At 36.3% G+C, this 12,515-nt stretch overlaps 1 protein-coding gene across 1 annotated transcript in view; it reads left to right on the top strand.

The window, feature by feature from the left end:
- dnah2 (dynein, axonemal, heavy chain 2) overlaps positions 1-12,515 on the top strand; it is a 153,768-nt gene that overhangs the window by 34,930 nt on the left and 106,323 nt on the right. Inside the window, exons 15-20 of the mRNA XM_059525133.1 lie at positions 281-427; positions 3,258-3,414; positions 6,295-6,534; positions 6,730-6,918; positions 9,467-9,614; positions 9,936-10,128. Coding sequence (XP_059381116.1) covers positions 281-427; positions 3,258-3,414; positions 6,295-6,534; positions 6,730-6,918; positions 9,467-9,614; positions 9,936-10,128 — 1,074 coding nt within the window. The remainder of the gene's footprint in view (positions 1-280; positions 428-3,257; positions 3,415-6,294; positions 6,535-6,729; positions 6,919-9,466; positions 9,615-9,935; positions 10,129-12,515) is intronic.

Genomic DNA, 12,515 nt, shown 5'->3' with positions numbered 1-12,515 from the left:
CAGGGAAATATATAATATTAAATAATAATATTAATCCAACTGATAGCAATGGATTAAATCCTATGCCACCCTGAATATTCCATTAGACTTGAAGTTGAATACGTTTTGAATGATGTTAATTATTATGTCCTTAAGCAACCCATTCAAACCCTTTCAAATAATTAAATTAATCATGTATTATGCTCTGTAGTCATTACTGAAGATGTTTATACATGCTGAATATTCAAGTGTGAGCACAAATACACAGACTTTGAATGTAAAACCCTGTTTATGTGTTCAGGAACCTGTTGAAGATGTTTAATGAGATTCATTACTGGGACCGACTGCTCTTCGAGATCCCTCACTATGTCACAGAGGTGTATCAGCGCAGAGAGGAACTCCACAACCTGAGAGAGAATGTCCTCCTAGTTGTTAGAGACTATAACAGGTTGGTATGGCTGACAGAGACTGACTTTTCGGACGTCCCATACAGTACATGTTTACTTTTCATAAAACATTCTTTTTTAATAATAATAATAAAGATGGTATTTTCCGAAAATCCCGAGTTTTTATTTAAATGTAAAAATATGTGATTATTTTATTTACTATTATATCTATTTAGGTGTGATAAATTTAGTATTTAATGCTTGAAAATAACAGTTTAAGAAATTAGCCTTTAAGTTATGTAAAAATAATTATGTAAAATAATTAAAGCAGCTCTCTAATGTAGGGCCCTATGAAATCCGTTTTATTTTTTCCCAAATTCCATTTAATTTTTTTCCAAATTCCATTTTTTCTGTTTTAATTTTTCGGGCTTTCATTTTTTTCTGTTTAATTTTTTTCCACTCCGTTTTCATGGTTAAATGAAGGTGTATTAATCAAAAAGCATGTCTAATTAATTAAAATCATAAAACTTATAAATTTTCACATCCATTTATTAAAAGTTTTACAAAAATTACATGTTTAGGGACCTATGAAATGTTTTATTTTTTATTCACCATATGTTTTATTGTTACCTTATTCTGTGTTTTAGCATGTATAATTATTTAAATGCATAAAAACAACTTAATTTATTCTTTTTTTTTCTTCTTAAAATAGCCTTATGAAATGTTTTCCCACCTCAGAAATTCTGTTGTGTATTTGCATTTTTCTGGTTATCAAATGAAGGCATAAAACATTCATTTAATTTATCTTTTAATTATTGAAAATTAAGCAAACTTAATTTTTTTGTAAACAAAGCGGATTTACTACTAAAAATAAAACATGGAAGAAATGTGTGATTTAAACCTTAAAAAAATGATGTTTTTATTCTTTTTAGTAGTAGTAGGCTATGTACATTCTGCTGAACAATAGTACTACATTTCTGGCAAATACTTGTCTTGAAACTAAACCAGACTTTTATTTTGACGGGTTGCTGTGAATACCTTTACAGTTCTGTGTATGTGATATGACGCTAGTTTTACTCAAATCAAACGGTCAAATGCTCATGAAGTGACTCTCAGTGCAGTTCTGGAGATGTTGTTCAGGTGTTTACATCCTCATTTAGTGAGACGGCAGATGCTGAAATCACCGCGAGCATCACGCGCGCTTCAGTGTGTGTAATAAACGAAGCCGTGCTTCCCAGAAAATGCAGGATTCATATTTAAATAGACTTTTCCGGCTTAATATTTACAGATATTAGTCCATATCGTGATTTGATGTAAGTGCAATTACCTATTTTTTATAAATTCATTCAAAATTTTGGCAAATTCTGTGCCATTCTGTGTTAAACTGTAAATTCCGTTTTTATGACTGGATTCTGCGATTCTGTCCACGTTTTCTGCATCACGGAAATCATAGGGCCCTACTAATGGTTATGCACCTCCTTTCATTGTTTTAAAAGCATTGTGTTTTGCATATATATATATATATATATATATATATATATATATATATATATATATATATATATATATATATATATATATATATATATATGAGAACTAAACTTTTGATGTAATATATTTGTTAATTTTTTTTCCACAACTTGCTTTCCTTAAGTACAAAAAAACAAGTGCACATTTAAACAGTTTACTTGTCAGGTAACTTCAAATCTTTAATATGCATTGATATTATTCTTCACCTCTTTGGCTTACACACACCCGGAATTCAATGCAAACTGAGTATTTACATTGCATCTGCCTCAATATACTAGGGGTATAACGGTACACGTGTTCGTACTGAACAGTTTCACATTACACCATGTACTCATTATATTTTACTAAACCAGTTTGTCTTATTTATTTAATTTATGTTTAAATTAATCTGTTATGAAACATGCTATGACAGCCAGTGTGTAACTGAATATATTTTAACAAATAGCCTAGAAATGTTATTATTTGTAAGTTAATTTAAAAACTGCATTATGTGTAATTTACATGTTTGCATAAATTTTTTTGTAAAGTTAAGTTTATTTAAAAATAAATGGTAGGCAAATTTAAGTTTAGGTTAAGTTGTTAGGCCTAATTGTAATCTTATAATGTAAAAGGGCTCCCTACAGTTTTAAACATAAGCTGGGGTAAAATTTAGACTGTAACTGAATGTATTTAAAGAAAGAGCAACTTGTTCAATAAACCACTGTTTATTAAAAAAAAAAAGATTTTTTTTTTTTGCTGCTGTACCAAAATCATTCCAAACCATGATGTTAAAACCGAGGTACGTACCAAACCGTCATGTTTGTCTACCGTTACACCCCTACAATATACACATCTCCATTCAAGACTTTATCACATCCAATCTGGAGAAAAGCACTTGAATTGAATGCACGCACACACACATACTTCCACTGAGCAAAACAATTCACACTTATGTCCCTCATTCTGTTGTGAATAAAAACCTCCTCCTCTCTCACATAAGTATACACACACAAACACACACTCACACAAACACATGCTCTTCAGACTGGAGGACTCATTGTAACTCTCAGAGGGACAGAGTGAGTCATCTCTGTCAGTATTGTTACCACATTTAATTCATTCTACACATGCCAGCTGGAAACAAACACTTAAACCCAACACAAGCTAAACAGGCCACTTGCCCCAAATGGCAAAGCACATCCAATAAGACTTGTTAATCCATTTTTACCACCCTTGTGTTCTGTTATGCTTTTAAAATGGCCTTGCTTGTTTTTGAAAAATGGTGTGAAAGAAACTTGTCAATGCCTGAAAGACCTAAGATGAAAATGGGGGAAAAAACAACAGCGAACTTAACCTTGTATGTTTGTGTTCACTCTCAATTAGAATAATTAAGGCTCTAAATGCAGATGAGATGGGTCTCTTTTCTGAGAGAATTCGGTTCCTGGATCGGAAAATCCAGCCAGGCCTTTCAAAACTGCACTGGTCCACAAAAGGAACAGCCAACGTCTTTATCAATGACTGCAGAGTGCACGCCAACAAGGTCAGTATCTGTCACACATGCAAATACACACAACAGAAAACTGTGGCCAAACAGATGGTTGAGTGAAAAGCTTGTGCTCCTCAGGCAGACAGAGATTTTCTGGATTTGCCCTGATCATAGCAATATGAATTTCAGTGCTGGTCCAGTGCATTGCCACTAGAAATACATAGCTAGTGGAGCTGGTCAGCCAGCATGGTCTGTCTGGTAAAGCTGATGGGCAGCTAGCTAGGCATGAAGCCCGATGTGGACAGCAGCCTGGTTTCTTCAGCAGAGAAACCTCCCGAGTCCAAAAATTGAGGAGAATTATAGATATCTAGTTTCAAGGCATCCCAGAAATGCTAAATTCGCTTGACTGATTAATAATGGGCATTTCTAGTCAATCTAATTTAGTGTTATAACTAAACTATTTAATTTAATAGCTATATATTTAATAGCCCTATTCTAGTATGCAAATGCCCACCCTTGTCCCACAGGTTTTGTTCCAGTTATTAGTGGAACACAGAGTTTTGTGAGTACCACAGGTTTAAGATGTGGTCTGAGATTTGAGCTGTGTAACAGACAGCAAATGCTGCGCTAGAATTAGTGGTCAGATATCTGGCAGGCCAAATATAAGCTTGCTGTTTAAAAGCTTATAAAGCAGACATCTATAGTGAATGACAGATGTTTACAAATTTACAGTGAGTGTAGACAAGAATTTTGGAATTCAGTTGTAGTTAGTTTTAAGGGGTTTAGAACTTTTCTCACATGTTAGGAGTTAGACCAACAGGTTAGGGTTTGGACTGTGAGAAGAAGTGCTGGCTTTGACAAATAAATATAACAGTCGGCTGGCACTTTATTAGAATGACATCAACTATATAAATCTAATTGTTTCCCATGTATACTTACACTCTTTCTAAGAAAACAGTAGAAAATGTGATACTTTTTTTTTTGTTAGGATTCTTTGATGAATAGAAAGTTTTAAAGCATTTATGTGAAATAGTAATTTTTTGTAAACAATGCAAGTCTTTACTGTCACTATTGATCAGTTTAATGCATCTCTGCAGAAAAAGAGTATTCATTTCTTTTCTTTTCTCTGTCTTTTTGGACAGTAGTGTATTTTTCAATAAAATCTAGTGCAGAATACATCTTAATGGCAGGTAAGAAATACTTATGGCTGGTAAACTTTCTCAAGTCACCCACTATCGGCAGGTGTAGAAAAGAAAAAGTTAATTTTGTACCCTAGCTATGGTTTTTCAGGAACAGGAGACTTTGCTCTTGTTTTGTTCTGATACAACTGTGTCCTTTTTGCTGGCTGATATTGCTTTTGTAATGCAAGAATAAGGCAGCAGGCTTTACTGAGAATGGAAGTGCAACTCAGTGGAGAGCAATTGTGAAATCTATTCACTTCCTCTGCTGGCTGTCCATCACTCCTACATTGTACAAGGCAATATGATATTAAAGCACTGGCAGTGCCCTTTAGCCATGTGGTAAAGACGCACGCACACATACACAAAGGCATGCAAGCAGAATGCCCCATCTACTTTAATAAAGGCCACACAGGCATCTCTCAGTATAAACAGCCCCAGCATTCACAATAAAAGGCAGCAGGCCTCGTTCATGCCGTCACTGTTCCCAGTTCTCTCTCACTTTCTGGAGAGAGCTGTGGGGTGGAGGGTTGGGATCAGGTTCACATCAGAGTCAATGTCAGACATCCTTCGAGCCCAAAACAGAGCTGGCAACAGATTCAGTGGTAATGGAGAAGTGTGGAGAACACGACACATCTGAGCTTAAACACACCCACACACACTTAGAAATGCAAGTATACATTCTACACACTCCTGCACGTAGAGTAATCTTCCCCTTTGAGGCTTATTTCATGTGACACCTTTCATCCCATGAAAAAGTCATGAGACGAGCTGGATCCAGAGCTGGAAGGAAGTGTGAGATTATGCGGCATGTAAGATGCTTCTGAGAACCTCTGTGCAAACTCTCAGAAATGTCTCAGTATCTCTGCCCTCCACAGATTGAATAGAGAGCTGTTGGATGTGAAAGCTTGATGCTTTGTGGATAAGAACTGCCTCCTTTAATTTTAAGCACAGGGATAGGTTGAAATCAGATGCTCTATTTCTGTAGAAGAGTGAGAGAGGGAGACATGAGCTGGAAAACCCCTGCTGCTCTGTTTGAATGTGTTTTCCATCCTTCTCCCACCACATTCCTCTCAAACCTGTTCTGCCTTTTCTTTTCTTTTGTGTTGTTTTTGCTTTTATGTTTGTGTTTTAGGTTGTTTTTGTTTAGTTTTTAGTTTTCAGTTAAGTACCACTCAGATTTTCAACCACACTTCCTCGCTCTTTTTTTTTCTCTCTCTCTCTCATTTTTTTGCTTTGCAATTCAATGCAATTAATTTTCCTCAATAATTTGGTCATTAGATGGGACAGCCTAATGGAGGAGCACCTGAGCTTTTAATGGTTGCTTTGTGCAATAACTCTTCTCAGAGCATTTAGTCAAAACTAATTGTGTGTTCCTCCTCACTACAGGTAAAACATGTATTTCCATATATACTTGCTTAAGTATTGTTTCACAATAGCTTAGAGGCTTTGGAACGGCGAAAGACCAGTAAAGTGGAATCTAATTTTAAATAATAGCACAACAATGTCAAGAATAGGTTATTCCTGGCAATTGTGTCTGCAATATGCATTAGAAAATTTGTTATTGTAAATGATCCTTGACCATAAGACAAGCTTGTTGCTGTATTGCTTTGTAGAGAAGCTTTGTGTACAAAACTGTTATAAAGAAAATGATGAAATCTTACAGTTTACTAAGCTGTGTGTTCTGAGATTAACATTTGCACTCTATCTTTGTTTTTCTGCTTTCTCTGATTTTGATCTCTCATCTCTCCCACAGGTGCAGTTAATGGTGGATGAGTATAAGGCAGCTAGTTTAGCTGCCTCTAGGCTCTGCGAGCAGATCAGTGAGCTGCTTTTGGTGCATGTGGATGGCAAGATGGTCTATGGAGACCTGGAGTTCCAGGAGGATCAGCAGAGTCATCAGCATAGCCAGCTGCTCCGACTGCAGAACGCTCACCAGGACATCATCAAAATCATGGCCAGAGTCTACGGGACCTTCCACCTCGATGGCCCAGAGGTTGGACTGTCTGTTTGTTGTGTCTTAGGATCTTTTCTACTTAAAGCAATGAACTTTTTGAGATTGTGATTTAATGATTTACCTTGTTTAAGGAATGTTGTTGGTGTAAAATCAGCACAATGCACAACCTAAAGTAGCTTGAGGTTGTCATGGTAAGGACTTCCTGTTGACTTCAATATTTGTGTGTGCTTTCAGGTGCAACAGCATTGGGTCTCATACATGGAGAAGATGGACCGAATGATTGAGGAGGCGTTTCGTGTGAATATAAAGCGCTCTCTACAGGAGCTCTCTAAAGCCATCAATGGAGATGGCAAGACATCTCCGAACCCCTTATTCAGAGTAGAGGTGGTACTGACACAACAGACTCCTCGATCTCCTGCTCAGGTACACACAGACAGACTCCAATCTAATATTTGTCAAACCTAATAATGCAGTGGCTATTGATATAAGAAGTGAAAGTGACATACAGCCATAGTGACCCATACACAGAATTCGTGCTCTGCATTTAACCCATCTTAAGTGCGCACACACAGAGCAGTAAACACACACACCATGAACACACACCCAGAGTAGTGGGCAGCCTATTATGCTGTGGTGCCCGGGGGTTCGGTGCCTTGCTCAAGGGCATAAGGTGGAGAGAGCACTGACCATTCACTCCCCCCACCTACAATTCCTGCTGGCCCGAGACTCAAACTCGCAACCTTTGGGTCATGAGTCCAAATCGCTAACCATTAGGCCACGACTTCCCCTGCTTACGTGAAGAGATGACACTTACCTTACATTTAGACATCATTAACTCTGTGATTGCAAGGCAAATGTATTAATACAAAAACTGTGTCAGTGCGAATCATTGTGTTGGTCACGGAGAGCTGCTGGCCATGTGTTTTACATACAGCATAAAGACACTATCATACATCATGCAGAGGGCATTCAGAACACCACAACCTCTATAGATCACAGCTGTGGCAGCACTGCTGCGTTATTCAGCACTCTACTCTACTCAGCTCTACAGAGGTATATTTGGACTAAGGCCTATGGGTGATGTCCCATGATGCTTAGTCAGCTAAACACAGTGAGAAAGAAAAAGCAGAAACGTTAGTGTGACTTAATTGAGTGTATTTTAGGGACAGTGGTTGCATTGGTCTGTGGAGACAGACTGCCTCAGGCAAAGCACTTTAACCGCCAGAGGGAAGGGAAATGCATTAATGCTAGCTCAGGACACACCATTAAAGGCCCTTTTGCACTGAATGTAAAATGAATAAGCAAAACAAATCATTGATGAATAGTCTGTTCACACCAAGAGCAAAACGAATATCTGTCAGGCTGATCGACAACTGAATTCACGCTGGTACAATAGTTGCTGCGTCACACCTTTTCCAGCTCTCACAGTGACAATTATAAACAGTCACAGAAACCACAAGACACTGGACAAGCTACCAAGATCAAGATTCTGTTATTTCAGGAATAAAAATTAAAATTGATTCTGAGACTCATGAGTCCATATTTGAAACCTTTCCTTAGCAGAATCAGAGTGGAAACATTTACATACTTTTGTGATGAATCTTTACATGTGAACAGTCAAAACATTTTTGGCCTATCAATATGAAAAGGTCCTCATCAACATATCATTTGATTAGTTGTATTTTTTTGTAAATGATTTTGTGAATAATTCCTTTTCAGTTAATTTACATAGGAAAAAAACACTTAACGTTTACTAGAGAGGTTTATTTGGTCAACATTTAGTAAAAACTATAAATATTTACAAATCAGAATTCCTTATATATATATTTGAAATATTTTAGTAATTCATCTGTTGGCTTAGCTGAATTTTCAGCAACCATTTAATCCATTCTTCATTGGTACATGATCCTACAGACATTATATGCTTATGCTTGTAGGCTGATTTGGTAATCAAGAATTTTTTTTTAAAGGGGTCCTATTATGCTTTTTAACTTTTTCAACTTTAGTCAGTCTGTAATGTTGCTGTTTGAGCATAAAAAAGATCAGCAAAGTAACAAAGTTCAAAGTCCAATTCAAAAGTAGATATTTTATTAAACAGAAATCACTTTTCTAAAAACTACAAAAAACAACTTGTTTGGACTACAATGCATATTTTCCGGGATTTGTGATATCACAAATATCGACGAATGGGATGAGACCTGGTTAAGCTGCACTAGAGGAGTCAACGAGTGTTATCACTAAATGACTTTCCAAAGGCAGAAGAACTTAAGAGTGGTTGCAATCATCTGAGTTTAAATCGTGCTCAAATTGATTTGATTTTGACGCAATATTTACACCAAAGCTGGCAGGTGGCTATGGTTAGGAGCATGACATTTCTCGACCAGGCGTTGAGTGCTGCCAATCACAACACACACTGGCCCAGCTAATCAATCACATTTCGTATTTCAGAAGATGGCCCTTCATTTGATACAGGAACTATTTGAGCCTGTCTTGCCAGACTGAGGAGAGACATGCTGTAATAATGTAAAATATGTGAAAAATAATGTGTTTTTCAAACAACCCAGTATGAGAGCCTGTTCTTGTACATTCCAAAAAAAAAATCAAGACTTTGGAAAAGAGCATAATAGACCCCTTTAATGGTTCTTTGAATATATGTATATTCTTTGAAAGTTTCAAAACAGTATTTATTTTCAACATAGAAATCATTTGTAACATAACTCTGTTGCAAAATGTCTTTACTATCACTTTTGATCAATGTAATGTATCATTGCTATATTTAAGTGTTAACAAAACATACTGTCCACAAACTTTTGAGCTTTATATAAATCACAAAATGAATACCATGTAATTGTTGTTATAATTTGGCAGCCCTAGTTTGTAATTAATGAATATAACGATTTTGACCTTATTATTTATCCAGTTTGTTTCACAAAATTATTTCCATTGCTTGTATTTGTGTTTGTTTTTCCAGGTGGATTTCTCCCCTTCTCTCCAGAAACTGGCCCACATAGTGAACAGCATTAGCTCTCAGCTCATCAAGACCATGACAGGGTTCAAACGTCTGCCAGACCTGCTGACCCGCCAGGCTTCGCAGCGAAAACCTATCCACAGCATCATCGGTACACCCTCTCTCCATCTCATTCGCCATATCCCTACTACGTTTGCCATGCATGCCCTCTTTTTATTCCTGTTTCCTCACCTTCATGTCATTTCAAACTCTCATAACTATAATAGTCATTATGAAGAATTGTATGGATCCATTCTCTTTATACAAAATCCTTCTTTTGTATTCGACTCAAAGAAGGAAGTGAATGACGCATGGGTGACTAATTGATGATGAGAACTTAAATTTTTGGGTGAAAAGAAATCCATTCCCATCATCAGTTGTGTATTACTTAATGTAATGGCATCAACAATGCTTTACTCCTTTTCTGTTTCAGAGCAAGATGAAGAGATCTGTAAGATCCAGGTAGCTATAGCTGCAGGAATGGTGACTAATGCATCTTACCTGCAGACCTACCTGAAGACCTGGGACAAACACAGAGAGATATGGGAAATCGAAAAAGACGGCTTTATACAGCGCTACCAGCGGCTCAACCCTACAGTAACCTCCTTTGATGCTGACATAGCCAGGTCTGGTGTAACTGTCCTTCATTCTCTTTTAGTAGAAAAAAATGTTGTTAAGGTGGTAAAAGCAGGGTCTAAATGGTCTAAAAAGTATGTGCTAGTAAGATTTGTGAGCTTATGTATAATTCACAGTGCTACTAGTAAAATAAAAGTTTCTTTAGTGAACAAATCCACTGAAGGATTCACCATGTTTCTCTCTCACTATCATACATCCATCTCTTATGAGATTTAAAATGCATGAGTCATGATAGCACACTACGTAGAGGGGTGTGTTTGAGGTCACATGAGAAATGATGCGATGGCCTTTCAGACTATTGACGTGTCTGTAGCCCGGAGGTGCCAGTCCTGAGGGCAGGGTCAACATCTCTTCCCTATAGATTTGATCTGCCAAATCATTATCATGTCAACAATGGATGCTTGAGTGTGTGTGTGAATCAGAAAGTTAGTGTGTGCAGTGAGCAGAGGTGGGTAGAGTACCCAAAAACTGTACTCAAGTAAAAGTAAAAGTACTTCTAGAAATATTTACTCAAGTAAAAGTAAAAGTACTAGTCTTGAATAGTTACTTGAGTAAGAGTAAAAGAGTATCGGATAAAAAATCTACTCAAGTAGTTAGTTACTAGTTACTTTGAGTCATATATACTGAGCCTTTTTTTATTTAGATATATAGATAAAATGTATGTAATGTATGTGTGCTTGTATAAATGTATATATTTCATCAGCCTTTACTCCAATTTATGTAATTTATTATAAAACCCTGTCTGTTTACTTAAGTAACAGATATAGATATCATGCCATAACATATTTTTAATACGACTGACTTTATATTAAATGTGAATTTAACATTGAAAGTTAATGTGATATAAATATTGCTTCTAATCTTTCATTGTTCAGAAAGAGAGCAAATAACATTTACATTATTAAAGATCATTTTCACTGACAGTCTAGATGTCAATGCTTTAATAAGCTCAAAAGAATCATGTGTGATTTGTTATAATGCGCAGCGCTGTATAAACGCATCTATCTCTGGCTCAGCGCCAGCAAGCAATCACAGATCTGAATTTAGCAGCTGATGATATGTATTAAAATTAATAAAATCTTAATCGGCTATTTTTTGTCTTTTGGAAGCTGCATTCAACTTGACTCCCCTCTGTCATAAGCCACACACATTCAACAAACTAATGTCACAGTGGTATCGTGTAATGTAATCGAATGTAGCCCAAGTTATTACCTGTTGAACAGTAGACAGCACACGCGGTGTTCATCTAATAAGGATCTCCATCGCTAGCAAATAATAACCTTTGCAGATTTGCTTTCAATTCAGTGCAGTTCCATAGCCACGTTTTCAACGCTGCTGATATTCTTAAACGTTAAAACTCTGAGTGAACCGCTTCAGATGCTCAGCGCGTGCGGCAGGGAACTGAACGACTCATTCAAACTGATTCATGAACCAATTCACTCGTTTGCCAATTGGTTTGATCAAGCCTTTGAACAGAATTGACTCAAAAGAATGAATCATTCACGAATGGGCATCGCTCATTGCCCAGAGAAAAGTAGACGGCGCGTTTGGAATAAACTGAAGCATTCATAACATTTATTGCATTAAGATAAAGTAACGAGAGGAGCGTCGCCCATAGTAACGAAGTAAAAGTACAGATTTTCCCCCAAAAAATTACTCAAGTAAGAGTATAAAGTACCCCTCTTTAAATATACTCCGAAAAGTATTAGTTACCCCAAAAAATTACTCAAGTAAATGTAACGAAGTAAATGTAACTCGTTACTACCCACCTCTGGCAGTGAGATAGAGACTTTGTGTTTGATTGTGCATAATGACCTTGTGCATGCTGGGAGGACACTTGTGTGATGCCTGCCGTTAAGTTTTTTTCACATCAATTAATGCATGCACAGACATATTTTATTCTAAATGACTATGGTTAATGTAATTTCTTGCTTTATCTTCACACTCACTCACAAAATCAAATGATGCTGAACATCATTTTTTTCTTCTTGAAAAACTTAATTTCATTTACAGTATGTATGTTGTACTGAGATGACAAATTAAATTGATATTAATAGGGCAACCATTATGAGTGAGGAAAAAAATAAACCATTAAATTACATTATCTTACAGATCAATTTAAATAAAAGTAATTTAGTGGCAATTAGTAATAATTAAAATCATTGTTTTTTAAAATGTACCAACAAATAGCAGTTATGAGAATATGTAGTGTAGAGAATATGAAGTACAGATACAATAACAAATATTAGGAAGAAAGAATTAAGAGACAAGCATCCAAGTGTCCATCTTTGAACTCTTTTGAACTCTAATTACAGATTTATAATGGAAAATACATCTTTGTTGCTATCACAAAACAGCATGAAGTGTTGCCATTTTG

This window comes from Carassius carassius, chromosome 3 (assembly GCF_963082965.1).
Source record: "Carassius carassius chromosome 3, fCarCar2.1, whole genome shotgun sequence".
Lineage (NCBI taxonomy): Eukaryota > Metazoa > Chordata > Actinopteri > Cypriniformes > Cyprinidae > Carassius > Carassius carassius.
This window is presented reverse-complemented; position numbering and strand designations above follow the sequence as displayed.